We start from the raw sequence: 23,517 nt of genomic DNA, 5'->3' as shown, positions 1-23,517 counted from the left end.
TGGCCACCCCTGATAACCACCCAACCCCACGCACAGCCTTCAACCGTGCCCAGCGGGTGTTGGCCACAGGCCTGTCTCTCTGGGTCTGAGAACAGAAGTGAGAGGGTGTCTCTGGGTGTGAGAGTGGGTGTGACAGTGTCTGCCTGTGTGTGAGAGTGGGTGTGAGTGGGTCTCTGTGGGTGTGAGAGTGTCTGTCTGCGTGTGAGAGTGGGAGACTGGGTATCTAAGTGGGTCTGTGAGTCTCTGAGTGGGTTTGTGAGTGAGTGAGTCTTCGAGTGGGTCTGTGAATTGGTACATGAGTGTCTGAATTGGTCTGTGAGTGGGTACATGAGTCTGTGAGTGCATCTGTAACTGAATGCATGAGTTTCTGAGTATGTCTGTGAGTAAGTTCATGAGTCTCTGAGTGGGTCTGTAACTGGGTGAGTGAGCCTGAAGGGGTCAGTGAGTGTCTGTTTGGGTGTGTCAGTAGCTACGTGAGCGACTCTGCCACAAAGGAACCAAACCTGCCCATTTAACCAACATGAGTCTACAGTTTTGCACAAAATGACTACCAAACTGAAGTACTTTCTACTGGTTATTTAGTAAGTGTACCTTGTTGGTTAAATGTCCAGTGTGTATTCTACATCAGTGGTTCCCAACCTTTTGATTTCTGTGGACCCCCACTTTAACATTAATGGAACCCAGGGACCCCCACTGAATCATCATGGGAATCCGGGGACCCCAGCCTGAATCATTACTGGAAGCTGGGGACCTATTTTGTCAATATTTGTTAATATTTTTGAATTTTCTAGGCTCTCACGGACCCCTTGAGAAGGATTCGCGGACCCCCAAGGGTACCCGGACCACAGGTTGGGAACCACTGTTCTACACTACAGCTGTGAAATGGACCACAAAGAAATGTCTCCAGGAGAACTTATTTGAGTTTAGTAATGTGATTGTTTCATGTGAGTCTTTCTCCAGAATTCTGAGTTAGCTTGAATCCTGCTATACAGAGGCCAATGAGACTACAAAGACATAAATCGCCACCAAACCATGGTGCTCCTCTTATCTATTTGATGTCCGAGCTTCTTTGTTTTGTGGAGAAGTCCTCATATTCCTCTGCATTAGGAATGCACCACCAAAATCAGTGGGAAATGCATTTGAGGGCCTCTTTGTAAGCTGTACATCGTCCTGGTAAAAGGAAAGAAGACCTTTGCATACTACTAAGGTGGACAGTGCGGGCCAAAAGGGTGGAGCTTTAAGGTGATTTGCATATTTGCATCCTTGTAGCAGTTTAAAGGGAGACCCACGGACTCTAGGTGAGGAGGGCCACGCAGCCCCCCTCCCTGGGCTGATATTGGCCTGGGGACAGCATCACAAAACAAAATAAACAAAATAAAATGATGGACGGAGTGTTGAAACTTTTCAAACACTCACCCCCAGTCACAGATCTGGGTTTAATCAATGTTATTTTGCTAGCTACGTCACCCCAGTTTGGACCCAGCCATATGCAAATCAGTCTTGACCCTGTTCCCCATGGGAACAGTCCAGCCCGAACTGTTAGGCCAGGTCCTCCCTGGAGAGGAAACAAGCTTCCTGGGACCGGTTTCAGGGTATCACCCTTCATCAGCCAGGCTAGCTTGAATCCAGTGGTGCAGCGAGCAAGAGACCCACGTCTGGGCATACCCCTGCCACTTAGGGCGCACAAAGCAACATCACAAAACAAAATAAAATGATGGACGGAGTGTTGAAACTTTTCAAACACTCACACCCAGTCACAGATCTGGGTTTAATCCATCGTTATTTTGCTCGCCACGTCACCCCAGTTTGGACCCAGCCATATGCAAATCAGTCTTGACCCTGTTCCCCATGGGAACAGTCCAGCCCGAACTGTTAAGCCAGGTCTTCCCTGGAGAGGAAACAAGCATCCTGGGACCGGTTTCAGGGTATCACCCTTCATCAGCCAGGCTAGCTTGAAGCCAGTGTGTCACTGAGCTCCCATTTATTGTATGGCAGGTGGTGGAGACCTGGGAGAAGGAAGTCACCCATATGCTGCATACAGCTCCAAACGCCAGACTATTGCCCCTGTGGTTGCCACACTTCCAGTGGACAAAGTCGATGGTGGGTCTGTCACAATGGTACAAAGAGGGCTGCACCACGACTGGCGATCTGTACCTCAATGGCACTTTCGTTATGATGGGAGAGGCACAAGAATTTTTTCAGCTACCGTACGGGCAATTTTTACGATGTGCGAAGTGCACGGCACAAATGGTCTGGATAGGTTTTCCTGCAGAGACGCAGACTCTGTGGCTACTGCTGGACCTGGGTTCCACTAAAGGCCCGATATCCTGCTTTTATAAGCCCTTGAAGGCTGATTGTTGGATAGATATGTCAGTGGTCCATAAAAGATGGATGGGCGGTTTACCTGAACCAGTCACGGAGGGAGAGTGGAAGCGACCCAGCAGCAAGGTTGGGAAAGTCGCAGTAACACACAGTTCAAACTCACCTAATTTTATTATTTACTCCACACCTACTTGACACTGCAGCAGTCACATGGGTTCAGCGGCATGTCCCAGATCCAGGGTAGAGCTGGTGACTTTTCTGCATATGATCTGGGAATGCAGTAGGCTCCGGGAGTGCGGTAGGCAGTAGAGGATGTACTACACATGTTGTGGGGAATCATGCATGTCCAGGTAGAGACCTTGATCAAACTTTGCCTGCTGTGTGTACTCCCAATCCTCAAACGATGGGCCAAAATGAAACACAGATTTGCCCTGTTGGACTGGTGCTGGCTAAGTGATGCCTCCATACACTGGACGCAGGCCTATCCACCTACTGCCCACAAATGGTTGGCGGATGTGCTTGAGTGGGGTGTGGCAGAGAAACAAAGGTTTAGGTTGGAGTGCACAGATGAGAATGCAGAGAGAGACCAGGAGATGTATGAAGACATGTTAAACAGTTTAATAGATGAGGAGCCAATTCCTGCTTCCACTCTTGGGGAAACCCAGGATGTGGCGTTGGTGGAGCTCATTACAGACATGTAGGGGCTGTCTCCCAGAGCCTCAGCATGCATACCTGTGCATGTGTGTAGGTGCCCAGGGGATGGAGGTGTCAGCAACCCTGGGTGGGATCCTAGCATTGCTTTTTCCTGTCTCCTCCCTCTGCCCTCCCCCACCACCTTGTCAGCATGGCCTGGGGCCATTGAAAGGGGATGCCACTATGCATGTCCGCTGCTGCTGCTGCTTTGTGATTTTTTACCTTTTGTTCATTGAAGGGTGTTCATATGGGATGGAGGCATGTGTTGGTTTGCTGCTAAGAAGATGCTGGCTAGAAATGAGTAGTCATTTGGCAGGTAAAATGAGGACAATGCAACAGTTACTCAGACTCACAGTGGTGGACTAACCTAATTTTATTTTTATCTTGAGCGGGGGAGGTTGTTGAATTGTAATGCGCAGCTATATATATCACCGACAAATGCACTACACTGTCATACTATGTGTTGCGTCATCTTTCAATAATGACAAGTTTATTATTATTATTCTTCAGCCGCGGCCCGTCCTTTAGGGCGTAGGGGCCGTGCCCCCTCACCTTTTGCCCCTCATGAAGAGTGTCTGTCAGGCAGAGCAAAGGTCAGCCTGACAGATACTCTTCATGTTCAGATTAGGCAACTAGGAGCGAGACATGGGCGATTTGCGCAAATTCCTGGCTGCCTGAGCTGAACTTTGCTGGGCTGAAGAGGTCACAGCTCCTAGGGGCGTGACCTCTTCGGCTCAGCAAAGGTGCCTCGAGGCCCTTCCCCTTGGTAACAAGGGGAAGCGTCACCCATTGACTTAGACCTGGGCGCTTCAGGATTAAGCCCTGGAGCGCCCAGGGCGAGTGTCAATCAGTGACACCTCGTCACAGAGTAAGGTGGGGTCAGAAGTCTCACTGACCCCATCCCACTTTGTGACGAAGTTGGGACTGCTGCCTTCCCTCTTTGGCTGGCCTAATGTCAGCCAGAGAGGGAAAGCAGCAGTCCCAACCCTCCTGGGACCTCCAAGCTGAGGGTAAGTATGTGTGTGTTTTTTAAATGAATGTTTGGTGCCAATGGTATCATAACAGCTAAGTAAAACAAATAAGCATGAATGGCCAGTTAATGACTAAAAACATATTTTAAAAAACTCTTTGACAGCTACAAACTTTCCAGCCTCCTAAGGATGACATATGACAACAGATTTACTCCACCGTATTTCAACACGATGGGTGGTGGGGAAAAACTCTATGTCTGTCCGTAATTTTAGCCTTTCACCTAAAGGACAAAATGTAATCAAGACTGATCAGTTTTCCCAGCTGGATGGAAAGGCAGGGAGTCTCTTGTGTTCTGAGGGAGGGAGGGGCTGACAGGTAAGAAAAGGCTTTCTTTCCAGGGTGTCTCCTTCCCTAAAGAAATGCAAATGTGCGCAACTGGTAAATCTGCAAATGTAAAGGGGCTTGGAAACATACATTGACTATAATCTAAGGAGTCACTTGAAGCTTTCTGATGAAAAAGATATTTTCTTTTAGAGAGATACTGTAAGGGTGTTCCAAGGTGAGCTGTGGAGTGTGTGGTTTTATTGGACGGTTATAATAAAATGTTAGTACTAGGAATAAACTGTATATTATTCAAATCTGTTTTTAGAAGGACTTTTTTTATTTAACCACAATGTATTGGCACATTTTGTAGCAGCCTATATTATGATGTGTGTAATGCATGTTTAAAATAAGGACTTGCACATTCACAGTTCTTTCAGGGACCTCAGTACCTCATAGTACTAAAAAACATTGGCAAAGCCAATAGGTCTCATCTACGCACGTTATTGGCTTTGCTGATATGTTTTAGCCAAGTTATATCCCAGAGTGGCTGCTGTTCAGCATGGCTAAAAGTTAGTGGCATAGTGGTGTAGAGTGGCATAGGAGCAATGGCGTAGAGCACAGTGTTGCAGAGTAAAGTACAGTTGGGTACAGTGCAGTTGTTTAGAGTGCATTGGCATAGAGTTCAGTGGTTTAGAGCGCAGTGGTATGGAGTGGTGCGGGGCAGAGTAGAGGGGCATACAGTGCAGCAGAGTAGAGTGGCATACACTAGAGTGGCAGAGAGTTTAGTTTATTTTAGTTTAATAAATATTTTAGCGTGCATGGCTACCTGAGGGCTTCCCAGCGCTGAAGGTAAACCATAAACTCAGCAGAGCCTATACTGAGAATAAAAATGTCTTCAATTTCTTACAAAAGGAAGATTCCAGCTGTTCTTGTCAAAATTCCAATGGAAGTGAATTCCAGAGGTATGCAGCTTTAACTGAGAAAGAGCTGCCTCCCATGTTGCTTTCTTGAAACGGGATATGTTAACCAACAAGGCAGTGGAGGATCTAAGTGCCCTTTGAGGGACATAAGGTGAAATACATTGCCTGAGAATCCGTGGACCCTTGTTATGGAGGGCTTTATGCATCATGCAGATGGCCTTGAAATTGATCCGTTGTTTTATGGGAAGCCAATGAAGAGAGGCCAGTGCAGATTTGGCACACAGATGTCTGGCTGTGTTCATAAGCAAGCGTGCAGCGGCGATTTGAGCAACTTGCAATCTCTTTATTACATAGGCCGCAGAGCTAAGAAAGAGGGAGTTGCCAAAGTCTAAGCGGGACAATATCATTGCCTGAATGATGAGTCTTCTGGCCAAAAAAGGTAAGATGTTGAAGGTTTTCCTTGTGGTTCTTAGTAAGCCGAAACAGGATGCAGCCAGCTTTTTAGAGTGATAGTCCATCATGAGGTGGGGATCTAACCAGAAACCTAATTTCTTTATATTTTCTTTGGGAGGAGGGAGATTTTAAAGATTTTCCAAAGCCAAAGCAGGAGACTCAAGGAGAGCATGGTTTCCAACTATCATTACTTCCAATTTTTAGGGCATTGAGTTTAAGTTTAGAGATAGTCATCCATCTAGCTACATCCGCGAGACAGGAGGATAAATTAGATTGGGGAGTATTTCTGGGATTCGAAAGAGAAAATACCAGCTGGGTATCATCAGCATATGATATCAAGGAAAGACCATGTGGTTCAATGATTTGCAGTAGTGTAGAGTGGTGCAGTGGCATAGAGTACAGAGTAGACTCGCGTGGAATAGAGTGCAGTGGTTTAGAGTGGTGCAGAGTGGAGTAATGTAGAGAGGTAAGGGCAGAGTAGAGTATAGTGCTGTAGCGTGGCATAGAGTGCAGTGGCATAGAGTGCAGTAGTACAGAGTAGAGTGGTGAAGAGTACAATGGCGGAGAATACAGTGTTGCAGAGTAGAGTGTCAGTGCAGTGCTGTAGACTGGCACACAGTGCAGTGGTGTGAAGTACAATGGTGCAGAGTAGAGGGCAGTGGCATACAGTGCAGTTTAGAGTGCAGTGGCACTGAGGCATAGGGCAAAGTAGAGTGGCATAGCGTGCAGTAGAATAGAGTGGCATACAATAGAGTGGCAGAGAGTGCTGTAGTGTAGAGTGTGCAGTGGCATATAGTGCACAGTAGACTCACGTGGCCTAGAGTGCAGTGGCGTAGAGTGGTGCATAGTGGAGAAGTGTAAAGTGGTGCAGTGCAGAGTAGAGTGAAGTGGCATAGAGTGCACTGGCATATAATGCAGTAGTACAGAGTATAGTGGTGTAGAGTACAGTGGCGGAGAGTGCAATGTTGCAGAGTAGAGTGTCAGTGCAGTGGTGTAGAGTGGCATAGAGTGGTACAGAGAGTAGTGGTGTAGAGTACATTGGTAAAGAGTAAAGGGAGGTGGCATACAGTGCAGTTGTTTAGAGTGCATTGGTGTGGAGTGCAGTGGCATAGAGTGGCATGGAGCAGAGTAGAGTGGCATAGTGTGCAGTGGAGTACAGTGGAATACAATAGAACGGCAGAGTGCAGTAGTGTAGAGGGTGCAGTGACATAAAGTGCAGTCACGTAGAGTGGTGCAGAGTGGAGTAGTGTAGCGTGGTGCAGTGCAGTGCAGAGCAGAGTATAGTGCTGTAAAGTGCAGTGATGTAAAGTGGAGTTATGCAGAGTAGAGTGTTATAGAGTGCAGTGGAATAGAGTGTAATGGTGCAGAATGTAGAGTAGAGTGGTGCAGAGTATAGTGGAGGCCAGTGCAGTGCTGCAGAGTAGAGTGTCAGAGTGCAGTGGCATATAGTGCAGTTGTTTAGAGTGTATTGGCGTAGAGTGCATTGAAGAAGAGTGCAATGGTTTAGAGTGCAGTGGGACAGAGTGGTGTAGAGTGCAGTGGCATAGAATAGAGTGTTTCAGAGCAGAGTAGAGTGCAGTGGCGTGGAGAGGTGTAGGGTAGAGTGCAGTGGCAGAGAATGCAGTTATGCAGAGTGCAGTGGCGTAAAGTACATTGTTTCACAGTAGAGTGAAGTGGCGTAGAGTAGAGAGATGCAGGGTAGAGTGGAGTTATATAGAGTGGCATAGAGTGTGATGGCATAAAGTGGTGCAGAATGCCGTGGCATAGAGTAGATTAGAATGACGTACAGTGTATTGATGTAGAGTGCACAGTCATAGAGTTGAGTGTTACAGAGTAAAGTGCACTAGCATAGAGTGTATTAACATGGACTGCAGTGACGTACACTGCAGTGTTGCAGAGTAGAATAGAGTGGAAATGTGCGGACTAGATTGGTGTTTGCTAGACTGGAGTGGTCTAGCATGCAGAGGCACAGAGCGCAGTGGTGTAGAGAGCCATAAAGTGCATTGGCATAGAGTAGAGTGGTACAGAGTAGAGTAGAGAGGCGTAGTGTGAAATACCATAGAATGCAGTGGCATAGAGTGGAGTGGAGAAGAATGCAGTGGCATAGAGTGGTGTAAAGTGGAGTGGTGCAGAGCAGAGTGGAGTATGCATGGTGTGGTAACACACTGCCATTACAGTCAACACGTTTTTGATTGAAATGACCATTAGTTTTTCAAATAAAACTATACAGTGCACTGACGATGTGTGGAAATTGCATCACCTAATGCAATGATTTGTTTTAATCATATAAAGGTATTTGTTTCTAGCACAGGCCAGAGTGAACAAAAACAAGCTTCATTTGTACTCCTAATTCTGATATATTCTGAAGTTTATTTAATGTTGTCATGTGATAGAAAAAACTCTTTCCTAACCCCAGTATTCAGCAAAATTATTGCATAAATCCGCTCACTTTGAAGTCAAAGAAAGAAAAGTAAACACTAAAGGGGTCATTATGACCCCCGGGTCGGCGATAATGTGGCAGTAGTACCGCCAACAGGCTGGCGGTACTTACCGCCACAGTATGACATTTGCGGGTTGGCTTCACTCTGACCGCCATGGTGGTAGCAGCCGCTGGGCTGGAGATAACTATCTCCAGCCAGGGGGCTGCCATTGTGCCGCCTGCGGGATTATGACCCCGCCTACCGCCATGGTTTTCATGCCATTCGGAACGCCACGAAAACCATGGTGGTAGGCCCTATCAGTGACAGGAGCCCCCACCCTACTTTTCCAAAATCCCCCTACCTTTCCAAACACCCCGAACCCCCCCACATCCACGCCCCCATTCGCACACACGCAGACACACACTCATTAACACATACATACACGCATGCATACATCCAACCACACTCACATCCGCACATACTTCAACACGCCAACATGCATTCCGATTTCTATACATACACGCACTCACACTTCCATACATTCACGCACGCAATCAACACTCAACACACACCCGCAATCACGCACACACACACATATACATGCACACACACAACGACCCCCACCCCCCTCCCCTGTCGGAGATCTGACTTACCTGGATCCTGGGGGTCTTCCGGCAGGAGACGGGACGGGGCGCTGCTCTACTGGCGTGGCGCTGCTGGTGGTAGTAGCAGAGCCACCTTACCGCCATCCACCAGTATGGCCACAGCTGGATTTTCACCCTTCTTGTGGTGGAAATCCGGCTGTGGTCATTATATGTCGGACGGCTGGTAGCCGCGGCGATGGTCCTTTGGCGGCCGTCGCCGCGGCAGTAGATGGTTTTTACCGCCAATGTTCTAATGAGGGCCTAAGTTCCCACCGAAGACACAGCCTGACATTTGACCTTGTTTTTTGAATGCCCAGCAAATGTGATGAGAAAAGAACCAGGTTTACAGGCCTGTTTACAGAAAGGGAGCACTCAGAATACTGTAAATAAGGTTTGGGTAAGGGAAGGGACGAACTCAAGCTACATAGCCTAAAACAAATAAAGCCAGCAAATTGAAAGCAACAAAATTTGAGTTACAAACCACAAAGCCAATGGCAGGCAACGGGCGGAATGCATTCACAAAGAAGCTCTATGAATGTACTTAAAGTGACAGCTGTGCAATACTTTGTGGGGAAAGTCCAGTATTTTAGTCCAGTCCGTATCCTGCAGAGGTTTGGCCACATCAATCACTCAGGTAGTATGACAAGAAGACCTGGAGAGGTCTCAATGTTGCAGAATAGATCTGTACACCCATTCTATCAGTTTGCCACCAGTCCCTATGGTGTAGAGCTTCTGGCACACCTCATGTAGGGTTAGTACTAGGTGGTAGACATAAAATAGGGATTTAATGATTTTTTAAGGTGGATCTAACTAAGGAGTTGACCAGGGTGAAGATGGTAGTCTGCCACAAGGGTTTGGAAATTTTGTAGCTCGCCAGCCAGAAACAAATCCCCCAATTTCAAGACGCCTGCGGCATGCCCCTGAAGGAGTTGCTCTGAGCACAGCTGTCCTGTGAGAGTGGGATGGCTTAGCAAAGGTAGTGCAGGAGCACAGGGTTTCTTCATGTCAGTGAGTTTACAGGTTCTAGCAAGGCAAGAGAAAGCTGTGCATGATAACCCCGTATGGCGATCTGTAGAATGATCAGTAGGAAACAATGAGCAGTGCAGTAAGCCCTCCTTAAATGTCTTTACGGATAAACCCCATCTCATGCAGGGGTTTGGGCAGAAAGCCAGCGAGCTAGCCATTGGACCTGTTCAACTGAATAATAGTGTTATAGGTCCAGAAGACCTAATCCACCTGCAGTCACAGGTAGCTTTAGAATGGAAAGAGCTATCCGGCGGTGCCTGAGCGACCAAATCAGATATGTGGCATGTCTGAAGAAGGAAAGAAGGATGAGGAGGGGAAGGTTTGCAAAATAATACTATCACTGGAGTAGCACACCATCTTCACTAGTTCCATGTGACCCACTACAGAAAGCAGAAGAGACCAAGAGACCAAAAAAGCAAACTGGGCTCGGAGGGACCGTGACACTCTGCTGAGATTTCCATCCTGCAAATCAGTGGGAAAATGGTAGATATTAATCACTAGGTTTCGAAAGGTAACTGGTTGCCAGTTCAATTTGAGGTCTAATTGTATATAAATGGGAAAACAGTGCCATATGTTAAAGAAACAGTAATTACATTTTAAAATGTTTACATTTTGTTTGTGCAATTTACATCCCAAATATCTTGAAGATTATGGCCCTCATTCGGACCTTGGCGGGCGGCGGAGGCCGCCCGCCAAAGTCCCGCCGTCAAAATACCGTACCGCGGTCGCAAGACCGCGGCGGGTATTTTGACTTTTCCCCTGGGCTGGCGGGCGGCCGCCGAAAGGCCGCCCGCCAGCCCAGGGGAAAACGACCTTCCCACCATGAAGCCGGCTCGTAATCGAGCCGGCGGAGTGGGAAGGTGCGACGGGTGCTACTGCACCCGTCGCGTATTTCACTGTCTGCTATGCAGACAGTGAAATACTAGCGGGGCCCTCTTACGGGGGCCCCTGCAGTGCCCATGCCATTGGCATGGGCACTGCAGGGGCCCCCAGGGGCCCCGCGACACCCCCTACCGTCATCCTGTTCCTGGCGGGTGAACCGCCAGGAACAGGATGGCGGTAGGGGGTGTCAGAATCCCCCATGGCGGCGCAGCGAGCTGCGCCGCCATGGGGGATTCAAATGGGCAACGGAAAACCGGCGGGAGACCGCCGGTTTTCCATTTCTGACCGCGGCCAAAGCGCCGCGGTCAGAATGCCCAAGGGAGCACCGCCGGCCTGTCGGCGGTGCTCCCGCCCCCGTTGGCCCTGGCGGTGCAACACCGCCAGGGTCATAATGAGGGCCTATATGTGTACTTGCAATTTAGGAAAAACCCAGATCAATAGTTTGGCTTTTTCTCACTTTCAAAACCATTTTAAGACATGGACAAAGCAGGCAATTGCCTTGCACAACCTTGAAAGGGGTCTGGTCCCTGCTCACCCTTCACAAGCATGAACAGCAGACCATGCACCAGAAGAGTTTGCCAAGGTGGGTGGGTGCTGCTTGTTCAACCACTTGACAGTGCCTCGTCTATTTCTCTCCTGTCTGCAGAGACAACTCCCCAGGTGCCTAATGCCTTCGAATAATCTTGGTAGACCCATCTTGTCTGACTTCAGGAATTGTTCCACCTTGTTCTTCTCTTCCTTATTCATCCGGTTCTTAGCAAAAACCTCACATTTGATCTCAATCTCATCCTCCTCTTTTATTATCTTTGATTGTGAGTCCGGGCTCCCAGTACTGAGATAAATGTAGAGTCCCTGACATACACTCTAGTTCTGTGAGACTACAGACTAGTTGTGGGTACCTCACATCCTGACATTAGGTGTGAGACTGTTGCCCACACCATCTGCCCTGCCTCATTAAAAACATTTTAGGTTGATAGTCCATGGGCGGTTGGGGTGAGCCAGATGTTTTTGTTCAATTTGTTTAAACTAGCACAAGATTAATTACCTTACTGTTTCCCAAAGTGTTTGCCAGAGGTTTTAAAATGTTCAGAAACATAATCAAAATGTTGTTGTTACTTTCTCTTTAAGAAAGATTGGTTAGATTTGGGTTGGGGTGATGGCCTTGATACAGTGCTGAAGGGGATTAATTTACTACTGAACAAGGATGTAATGTGACACCTGAATGTAGCATACCAGGAAGCAATCACAAAAAGACCACAGTGAATAAATAGTGCTACATTAAAAAAGAGTAAATAAATGCACTGATAACGTAATGGGGTATGGCCTCTCTTAGGTGTGTCTGTAAAACTGACAATGTTCTTGAATTTTTGTCCTGAATTTTGACCCTTCGTCTTGAATTTTGACCCTTCATCCTGAATTTTTGTCCTGAATTTTGACCCATTGCCCTGCATTTTTTACAGTCCTGTCTAGAATTTGCCTCAATGCCACCAGGCGGTCACCCTAGCCCTTAGACAACAGCAATATCGTCTCATGTTGAAAAGAGATCTAAAAACTGCCCTTCATTGTCAAGCCTTTTTTTATATCACCCAAGAATCCCCTGGCCATCGTGACTCATGTCCATAATCCCAAGACAATACATCGTCTCTGTTTGTATCTGGGCTGGAATCAACCCTCGCTGACTACAGTGGGCCAAGTTTAGTTGGCCTAGTCAAAGACTGCTCAGAAGTTCTCTCACCCCCATGCATGCAGTCATCTCTGTCTAGTTTGCTAATCTCCTTCCTGTCCCCCTGCCTTCTCTGTGACCCCACTGCATCTCACAAGCAACTCAGAAATGACCTTCAAGCAGCATATAGCATTTTACAAATCCCAAGTAATAAAATATAGTTATTCTGGTGATCAGTCTAGCCAGATAAGGAGAATTGACTCTACATGTACAAAAGGCAAACATTTGCAAATCCTTCCCAAACACGTGAAATCCAAACCAGCCTGTTTCATTCTTCAAAATAGTTCTTATATATTGGCAGTTGAACCCAAAGGGAAACGATGGGGGTCATTATGAACCCGGCGGTTGGTGATAATGTGGCGGTAGTACCGCCAACAGCCTGGCGGTACTTACTGCCACATTATGACATTGGCGAGTTGGTTGAAGCTGACCCGGCAATATACCACACCGACCGCCATAGCGGTAGCAGCTGCCGGGTCGGAGATAGAAATCTCCAGCCCAGCAGATGCTAATGTCCCATGAACGCCACGAAAACCATGGCAGTAGGCCCTACCAGTGACAGGGAATTCCTTCCTGGTCACTGATAGGAGACCCACCCACCCACACTCTAACACTCCTCAGATGCCATGCACCTCCCATACACGCACACTCGCAGACACGCACCACGCATACACACACTCACACAGGCATACATGCATTCATACATGCATGCATCCATTCATTCACACACACATCCTTACCACATTCACACTGACATGCAGACACATTCACAGATCCATTCATTCATGCATTCTCACACATGCATACACGCACGCAAACAACACTACACACACATTCGCATTCACGCACACTCACTCATTCATGCACACCCCCCCACACACACACAAACACCCCTCAGCCCCCTCCCCTGTCGGAACCCAACTTACCTGCATCCAGCGGTCTTCTGGCAGGGGACGGGGCGCTGCTACCGCCAGCAGCACACGGCAGCAGAGCACCGCCAGGCCGTATTATTTTTCATAATACGGCTGGCAGCGGTCTACTGGTGTGGCGCTGCTGGTGGTAGCAGTGCCACCTTAACACCACCCGCCAGTATGGCCACAGCCGGATTTCCGCCCTTCTTGTGGTGGAAACCTGGCTATGGTCATATTTTGGTGGACGGATGTTAGCCACGGCGACGGTCTTTTGCCAGCTGTCACTGCGGTGGTTGGCGGCACTTACCGCCAATGTCATAAGGTTCACCTATGTCTTGTAATTTGCAGTAGAGAATAAATAGTGACCATTGACATGATATAGTAGAAACTGTGGGGATGTACAATTACGTTGTGAAGTACAAATTATTTAACTTCAATATTTCCAAGCATCACTCATTTAATATTATCTAACCACAACGCACCCTTAATCACGACTTTGTTAGGAATATAGATATCTTGCAAAGATGGATAACAATCACAGGCATATTTATCTTTGTTTAGTGAGATTCTCGAGCCCACTAGAGGCTATTATTCATTTGTTCATTTTAGGTGGGGGAATTACTTGATTCTGCTTTATGGGATTATTGCTTCTGGCTTACACATCCCTTGATTCTGTTTGGGACAGTCTTTGATTTCAGTTGGGATTATTCATCATCTTTTCTTGGGTATACTATACCCTTCGGGGCCAGTACATGATTATCCTTTGAGCATTCTTTAACTCTGCTGGAAGCATCCTTCCATTCTCTTTGGGCCATTCATTGATTATGTTTGGGGTGTTCAATTACTCCATTTCTTGACTGTTTGAACCTTCTTTGGATCTATTTGAGGCATTGTCTGATTGTTTGAGGCATTGTTTGATTCTGGTAGGGCATTCTTTGAACATGTGATGAAAACCGTTCATGAATTTCTGTAGACACAATGGCTGGGATGTGTAGTTGATTGTAGAATATAATATGTTTGTAGTACAGAAAGTATTAAAAACCCCTCCTTTTAGAAAATCTTCCCTTTGTAGACTTTGCAAGACAGCTAAAAAAGATGGCAGTATATGTTGAATCATCATGTGGTCCCTACCCATTCAACCCCTTTATTGCATCCCCAGTCAATAACACTATGTTGCATTGTTCTTTCTTTAGCTTAGACAGCTTGGTGTTCCCATGTGGTAGGGGGTCTGATGTGGGCTGTTTGGCCTGTTTCTTACCTGGGACCATGGAGCAGGTGACAATCAGCCCAACAGGTTGCACGGTGAGGTAAGCACCATTGGAGGCACAGAGGTAAATCTTGCCAGAATGCCACCAGACTTTAAACGCAGAATCGGCTTCTTCACAATTACCATTGGCCATTATGCTCTGAGATCTACGCTGTATGAAAAATAAAAAGGGGCACATTAATACAGACGTTGGGTGGATGGATGGATGGATAGATAGATACAAATAAAGTTAGTCACATGGATGGATGAACGGACAGACAGCCGGATGACTTGTGCTCTGAATTGGTCTTTGGTTTTGTCATCCTCATTCCTTGTAGAATTTGACCCACACAACATCAACAGCTGATTGGTTATACAGATGATTCAATTAAAATAAGCTTAGAAGCATTTAAAAGCGCTTAGAGATGATTTATATATGTACCTTAATTGTCATGGAAATCATGGCAACATTGGTTCGGAGGTAGGCTCTGTCCTAAAACAAGCCTGCCATTGGCTCATCAATGAATAATCCCGTTCCAAGTCATCGTTCCCTGTGCATGAAAACATCTTTTTCTGTATTTTTATTGAAATAATAGTGCCTCTCTCAGGGATGCATGGATGGCATTTGAAAATATTGCCCATTTTTATGCTTCTTTTGGGCCAAATGTAACTTTTTTTCCTGGGTGCAGAAAAAGAATTAGAAGTTGGCTACTCCACCTCATGAGCCAGAGACAAACAGATGTCTCAATGTGGTGAACTTCCAGGTTTTCTCAGCGCGCTGAATGTTCGCCACAGAACAATAAAGTGATTAGCAAGTCACGAGTTCAAATAAATTCTGGCAAGGCTGACTGAGGTAAACTGAGTGTCATTAAAGTGAGTATTAGTAACATTAGTCATTTACAGCACTTGCAATTGACATAATAAGATTGTAAAATGCAGGAATCCGTCATGTCAATCTTAAGTAAAATCAGGAGATGAATGAAAACACATTGGGTGTATCTGAAATATTAAGGAAATATCTTTAAAGGGCAAAACAGACAAGCTCCTCTACTCACTTTCTCACCACAATCAGTAGACAAGTCTCTGTACCCGCCCAACTAGATAAGGTATCTGGAAGCATTTTTTTTAACCCATCATATCTCTTCGTCCGGAAGCTCATTGAGTGCTTTCAAGTTGATATTGTCAATAGTGTACCTCTGTTGGCCTATTACATCAAAATATACCTCATTCGACGTCTAGAAATGTTATTACCTGGTAATTTTAAGTATCCTCAAGGACAACAATTTATACTTTTATTGCAGACTTTTTTATTGACTTCTTTAAAATATTACTATTTTATTTTTCGAACAAGGTTGTGTGAGATACCCATCCTTACCTTATTCTATCCAGAAGATGTGAATATCATAGATCAGACTACATTCTCTGGATGCCTTGTCTCAAAAGTCCAAATTCAATTATATGGGTAAATAACAGTAAAAACATCCGCATTTTTGGCAGTGCAAAAGTCCAAAGGAGATTGCTGTGAGGTACAGACAACCATGAACAGCCAATGGACAAAAGTACCTAGGGATCCTCTTAGGTAGATAAATGTCATGGGTTTCACGGACCATAGGACAATCAACTGATGTATGGTTGTTTATGGCCCGACTAATTCAAGAAACACGGAGGGCCGAGTTCCAGGCTAATGCCAATAGCGTGTAATGTTATACTAACACACATCACAACTTTCTGCGTCCACATTTCATGATGACGATGTGCCCATATAGAGAAAAGTATCTGTGAAACTGGTCCTAGATTGGAAGTGGGTTATCTACTGCAGACCATTAATTTGGAATTAAGCCTTATCACAGTAAGGGAAATTGTGCTGCAAGTGGTGCTCTGAGATCACTGGATTGGTAAATGCCCCAAAGAAATACCTACTGGGCAATTTCTAGAGAAAAAGAGAATGCTCTTGATACATTCAGGGGGTCATTCTGACCCCGGCGGTCTCTGACCGCCGGGGCCAGGGTCGGCGGGAGCACTGCCGACAGACAGGCGGTGCCCCGCAGGGCATTCTGACCGCGGCGGTTCGGCCGCGGTGAGATGCGGGAAACCGGCGGTCTCCCGCCGGTTTCCCGCTGCCCTGCAGAATCCTCCATGGTGGCGGAGCGCGCTCCGCCGCCATGGGGATTCTGACACCCCCTCCCACCATCCTGTTCCTGGCGGGTCTCCCGCCAGGAACAGGATGGCGGTAGGGGGTGCCACGGGGCCCCTGGGGGCCCCTGCAGTGCCCATGCCCATGGCCCCCGTAAGAGGGCCCCACAAAGTATTTCAGTGTCTGGCACAGAACAGGATGGCGGTAGGGGGTGCCGCGGGGCCCCTGCAGTGCCCATGCCCATGGCCCCCGTAAGAGGGCCCCACAAAGTATTTCAGTGTCTGCTATGCAGACACTGAAATACGCGACGGGTGCCACTGCACCCGTCGCACCTTCCCACTACGCCGGCTCCATTCGGAGCCGGCGTCCTCGTGGGAAGGTTGATTTGCCCTGGGCTGGCGGGGGGCCTTTTGGCGGCCGCCCGCCAGCCCAGGGAAAATCCCAAAATACCCTCAGCGGTCTTTCGGTTTTTGGTGGGGGAACTTCGGCGGGCGGCCTCCGCCGCCCGCCGAGGTTAGAATCACCCCCTCAGTCTTCTGCTGAAAGATCATCTGCAATTAAAATAAGGATTGTCATCTATATCCCATCTTTAAAAGGATGTGAAAGCAAATAGTTGAGAAGTGGTCATGTGAGGTGGACATAAGGGTATATTAAAATGAGCATGGCAGATTCTGCCTGTATACTCCTCAACATATTGGCACTTGTCTGTCTTTGTATAGACGCTAGCCTTCCCCAAATGCATTCTGGTACTTGTAGCTTCAAATATTCTCAGTGATATGCTGCAAAGGTGTTGGGAGTGGGGGCACAATTCCACTCCTTCATTATGAAATAATGAAGTACTCATTAATTCATTTTGATTTGACTTTTTTGGCAATCGTCATAAAAAGTTTACTTGTATTCATACCTTTTTAGAGTAAGGGAGTGGGTAAGCTGCTCTTTTGTCAATTCCAGTCTAAAACAAGCCAGGTAAAAAGGTACGCATTCAGAAGGTTCAGACAGCCCATTAAATGTAAGAATCTCAAGTTCTAGAAGTGCCATCTGATAGCACATTCCTCAACATGTCATTAACTTGGCTCACTTGCTAGCTTTCGAAGGCATTCTGGTACTTGTAGTGTTCAAGGTATTAATAAAATGCTTTTAAAGTGCCGAAGAGAAATCCTTCAGTAGTTTTCAATTAATTCTGGAATTCCCATACTGCTCAGTAAATAAGTGTTCGGAAGTAATGCACCCTTTCTATCTATTTTCAGCACTATATTTTATTTTAATCTGATGAAAATGTCTGCACGTGATAATGATAGTGTAGACTTTGTGCATGAGACTAAGAAACAATGACGCGTGTACTCTTCAAACGCCTCAATTAAATGACTTAAGAACAACTTTGATTTTAATAGTTCCCTAGTCACTTTGAGGTCGGAGCTGAAACATCTGTTTCAAAGATACCTATTTGTGAGCTCCAGATAACCCAACTGTATAACTTTATGCATACTTCCATTCTTTTTTCTATCACAATCTCTATTCTCATTGGCTCTCCTATTCCTGCCCCTCACTCTTACCCCCCTTCTATTGTATTCAATGTGCCCCCTATAGCCCTTATGTTTTATTTCCCTCCCCTAGGTCTGTGTCACTGACATCTACTTTCATTGCCTATGTTCTTCTGCCTTTCCCAAACAGGAAAGCCAAAGGTCTTCAAACTACTTTGGTCTGAGCCCCCTACCAATAATGTTTTGAAGCCTGCCCCCCTTGAAATCTTTATGGGAAGACTTGGGGTAGCAGGAGGGGTAAAGCTGAGCACAGCGGGTGGGGGTTACTTTTTCAGCAGTTCACACTTCATACTAAATGTGAGACAAATAAAAGAGCAAACACATAACTGAACTAGACAAAAACACTACTCACAATAATTGAGGTCCTCATGCGCTTGAGCCTCAGTGCAACTGCACGTTCTGCACTTATAGCAGCCGTGGCTCTGAATAGCAGGCTACCCTCTCTGCCACCTTCACCCCTGCCTCACCATGTCTGGCCATCACTCCAATTATGATACAGATTGTCTGTCCTGTTCAGAAAAAATGAGCTTCCACGTGTTGCCCACCTCATCGCTAATGTTCTCCGCAAGTCCTATTGTAAAGTAAAACAGACATAATTGTGATGCAGTGGGCCCTTCACACTTCTGAACCTCAGAGCCACGTGTCTGCTTCACTAATGAAACCTACTGCCTTGCAAAGAGGGAAGCCACCTTTACCGCTTGTTAAAGCCCGCCTCCCTTCCTCTTTTCTACTATCTTTCAGAAGCCTAATGCTAGGGTGCCTCCTCTGTTCCAATCCCCTCGCTTGGGCCATTGGTTCGGTGCTGTAAACAATACTGGCAAAGCAAGGATGCACTCAGCCCTAATGCAAAAATAAAGAATGTGTAAAGCACCCATAATCGGAATTTAGTTAGGCCCTCACACCCCTGGGCTACGGTGGCCCTGCACTTGCAGCACCATTATACCTACTCCCCTTCCAATTCCACTCTCATTTATTTCCAGGCCTGAGGCCCAAAGCACACTGTCTGTCCTTTTTGTTTAAAAAAAAAGGTGAAAAATACCCACACAATGCCCTAGTAACACACCCATTGTTGAAGTTCAGAAGTCTTCCATATCACTGTCCCAGTGTCAATGTACCTGCTGCACTAATGGCAGTGATGCCCTTTTAAAAAAACATGAGCCCAAATATCCCAACACCTTCTTCAGGGCATCTCTCTGAGGAAGGGGGAAGCTGTCTCATTTACAAAACGAAAAAAATATAGATTCCACATAGATCCCCCTCCTCTGACCATCACTTTGACTCTATCCATGGATTTCACTCCTTTCCTCTTTCTTTTGGGCCATTACCCAGAAACCCCCGGGGTCCAGATGATCAGGACTCTGAATATGACCTTTTTAGCCTCCTTCCTTCCACCTGCTCGATTCACCTGAAAGGACATCTGTAGACAGCAGCCGAAGTTGGCCGGGTATATAAGGGCTACAAAATACATTCCCATACTTTTTGTTAAAAACAACCATCCTTGATTTGCTAATGGGGATCTGGAAGTACCTCTATCTGAGAGTGAGCGAGGGGGCCAAAAGCGATAATTTATGGAGTCACTTAAAGCATCATGATGGCAAAATTGTATTATTTTAGACAGATAATGTAAGGATGCCGAGTTTTTGAAAGTGTCATATTAATGCACTTATAAAGAAATGCCTGTACTAGGTACAATCTGCTTAACTATTACTGATATGTGTTTTTGAAAGCTTTTGTTTTATCTCATACAGGGCCATTGGAATTATGCGATTCTGCAGCAGCTGCATTTTTCAAACAATTACTAATTTCCCGCAATTGCCACATAATACACCACCTGCTGGATAATCTGCAGATATTAATTTTAAAAATTGCCTCTAGCTCAACCAGATTAAAAGTTTCTAAAAACATGGTGACAGGGTTGTGTGCAGTGGAACCCCTTTAGCAAAGGGTAACTGGTCATCCTTCAGTTGTTTATTTCTGTAGTTGGTTGTTAAAGTGGTACTAATGAGGTGACATCTTTGCCCAGACAGTACTACTATGTGACAAAATGGTAAAATAATGAGGTAATGCTAGCAAAAAATGTGCCGCATTATACTGCATAATTTGCTTTTTATTGCTGCATAACTTAGTAAATGCTGCCACATAATTTGGTGCTCCCCTGCTGCGATGTCCTGGAACCCACACTTGGCTTAGCACACTCTCCCGCTGATGCTCACCTTAGTACTGCACTGTTCATCTACATGTACAGTTCCTATTGGTTTTACTCATAGTGTTGTTCCACTGTATGGATGTTGGTCTGGATTTTGCTGACGTCAATATCTAATGGTATCATTACCTCTTCTTCTGTGCAATGCTTTGGGCCACATTGGCGCTTTATAAAATCACATAAGTAGTAGGAAGGGATACCTTTAATCACCATATTAAAAGTGACAGTTATCCCGCCCCGGATATGACGTCATATCCGGTGGCTGGGACTTCCGGTGTCCCAGAAAGCCCTCCCCGGAAGTGACGTGCATGGGGGTGTCACGTGGTTTGTGAACACGTGGTGTCACGTGTTAGCCCTGTGTCTGGGTCCTAGCCCCTGGGTTTTGGCCTATGAGCTGTGTAAAAAAGTATGACTTAGTGTTGTGCAAGTGGTTTCAGAGCCTGCGAGGGACAGGTCTGGACATGTCAGACATTCATGCCCAAGTGCCAGTTAGGGGGCCTCTGCACAGGGCTGCAAAGTGGGCGGTCTGGTCAAACCTCCACACTGTTGGCTAATCCAAAAAATAAATAAAGTGGGAATGGTCAAATGCTGCTTATGTTAGAGCCAGCCTATCAATGTAGAGAGGTAAATCTAAAACAGAGGTGGGCCTGCATTCTTTCATGGGTTCCCAGATGGTTTAAATTAGAAACTGACCCTGTAATTAAAAGTTTGAAACACCCCAGAGGTTGTTGTGGCATGGCTAATCTAAAACAGAGATGTGCCTGCATTCTTTCAGGGGGTCCCAGAACTGACCCAGTAATTAAAAGTTTGAAACACCCCAGAGTTTGTTGTGACATGGCTAATCTAAAACAGAGATGTGCCTGCATTCTTTCAGGGGGTCCCAGAACTGACCCAGTAATTAAAAGTTTGAAACACCACAGAGGTTGTTGTGACATGGCTAATCTAAAACAGAGATGTGCCTGCATTCTTTCCAGGGGTGACAGAGGTGGGGTTAAATTAGAAACTGACACGGTAATTAAAAGTTTGAAACACAACAGAGGTTGAGGGGCATGGCTGATCTAAAACAGAGATGGGTCTACATTCTTTCCAGGGGTGACAGATGTGGGGTTAAATTAGAAACTGACCCTGTAATTAAAAGTTTGAAACACAACAGAGGTTGTTGTGGCATGGCTAATCTAAAACAGAGGTGGGCTTACATTCTTTCCAGGGGTGACAGAGGTGGGGTTAAATTAGAAAACAGACCCAGTAATTAAAAGTTGAAACACAACAAAGGCCAGCTATTGCTAACCTATAACAGATGTCTATTTCCAGGTCCCACCAATCATAGAGCCCAGGCATAATTACCCCAGTGAGCATGGTATAAGAGCCCCCCACCTTCACTGACCTCTTTTTTCTGAACTACATACTGACATTTGTGGCAAGCAGGGCTGTATCAGGACATAATGGCTGGAAACATGAAGGGCAGAGCTCAGACTGGTGATGCTGAACATCTTCTACTTAAGGTCTGTAACAGTGTGATGTGTGTATGTGTTTTACTAAAGTTTAACAATGACATTAGCACCAATCTGTTTAACTATACATAGAGATGTAAAATGCCTGCTTTTAAAAAATAAATAAAAAATACAAATTTAAAAGCTATTAGTGTATTTTTGAGATACTGTAATTACTTTGTGGGGTGATTTTGTTTAAATGGTACTAGTAGGGTCTTGTGCTATGTATTTGTCTGTATTTTTATGGGGGCGCAATTATTTTGGGGATTGTACTGGTACTGCTTAACTTGTACATGTTAGTTCTGGGTTTGTGTATCTGTAGGTATTTTTAAAGTCTGCACTTGTTTTATGGGTCGGGGCTGTTTAATTGGTACTTGTGGGGGTTATGTGCTATGCATAGGCATGTATTTCAGCGCGAGCGCACTTGCGGTGTGGGGTGTATTGGGAATGCTTAATTTGTACATGGTGGTTCTGGGACTATGTAGGGACCGGTATTTTTTAAAGTCTGCACTTATTATGTGTGATGGTCTTGTTTAAGTGTTTACTTGTGGGGTCATGTGTTATGTATATGGTGGGGCTGTGTTTAATTTGTAAAGGTCTGCTGTGGGGAGCAGTATGTATATTTTTTTTCCTTAAGTGCATTTTTATTTTAAGGCAATAGTAATATGTGGCCACACATTTAATTCTGGCAGGCGTTTGTTTAAATGGCCTGCTCTAGGGTGCCCTGATATTAATTTTAGAGCGCCACTCACCATGATGTGGAGAGCGGCGTTCTAAAATTAATAAATGGGCACCCCAGAGCTCGGGAATGCTGTGGGGAGACCTATTATCAACTTTACAGTGCGGTTTTCAGAGTCCCTCAGGGGCTCTGAAAACCGCTCTGAAATGCTGAAAATAGGTCTCCCCAGAGCTCGGGAATGCTCTGGGGAGCCCCAATATCAACTTTTCAGCGCGCTTTTCAGAGTCCCTGAGGGACTCCGAAAACCGCGCTACGATGTTAATAATAGGTCTCCCCAGAGCTCGGGAATGCTCTGGGGAGACCTATTATCAACTTTACAGCGCGGTTTTCAGAGCCCCCCTGGGGACTCTGAAAACCGCGCTGAAATGCTGATAATAGGTCTCCCCAGAGCGCGGGAATGCTCTTGGGAGACCTATTATCAACTTTACAGCGCGGTTTTCAGAGCCCCCTGGGGACTCTGAAAACCGCGCTGAAATGCTGATAATAGGTCTCCCCAGAGCGCGGGAATGCTCTGGTGAGACCTATTATCAACTTTTCAGAGCGGTTTTCAGAGTCCCCGGGGGCCCTGAGAACCGTCCTGAAAAGTTGATAGTAGGGCTCCGGACGGCTGTAGCCGCCCGGTGCCAGCGTGTTTTTGGAGTGTTTGAGGAGGTTCTCAGAAGTCGCTGGGGAATACCCCAGAGGCTTCTGAGAATCGCCTTGAAGGTTTAATTACAGAGAATGCCGCGTGTGTTTCAGCGGCATTCTCTGTAATTAAACCTTCTTCCGACCGGCTCACCGAGGCCACGGGGAGCTCCCGAGGCCTCGGTGAGTCGGTGCTAGCCGTCGTAGTGCGGCGTTTGTTTTAAAAAAAAAAAAAAAAAAAAAAGGAGTA

At 46.2% G+C, this 23,517-nt stretch overlaps 1 protein-coding gene across 1 annotated transcript in view; it reads right to left on the bottom strand.

Annotated features, from left to right (window-relative positions):
- FSCN3 (fascin actin-bundling protein 3) overlaps positions 1–23,517 on the bottom strand; it is a 54,140-nt gene that overhangs the window by 5,740 nt on the left and 24,883 nt on the right. Inside the window, exon 3 of the mRNA XM_069227550.1 lies at positions 14,549–14,708. Coding sequence (XP_069083651.1) covers positions 14,549–14,708 — 160 coding nt within the window. The remainder of the gene's footprint in view (positions 1–14,548; positions 14,709–23,517) is intronic.

Source organism: Pleurodeles waltl, chromosome 4_1 (genome assembly GCF_031143425.1).
Source record: "Pleurodeles waltl isolate 20211129_DDA chromosome 4_1, aPleWal1.hap1.20221129, whole genome shotgun sequence".
Taxonomy (NCBI): domain Eukaryota; kingdom Metazoa; phylum Chordata; class Amphibia; order Caudata; family Salamandridae; genus Pleurodeles; species Pleurodeles waltl.
This window is presented reverse-complemented; position numbering and strand designations above follow the sequence as displayed.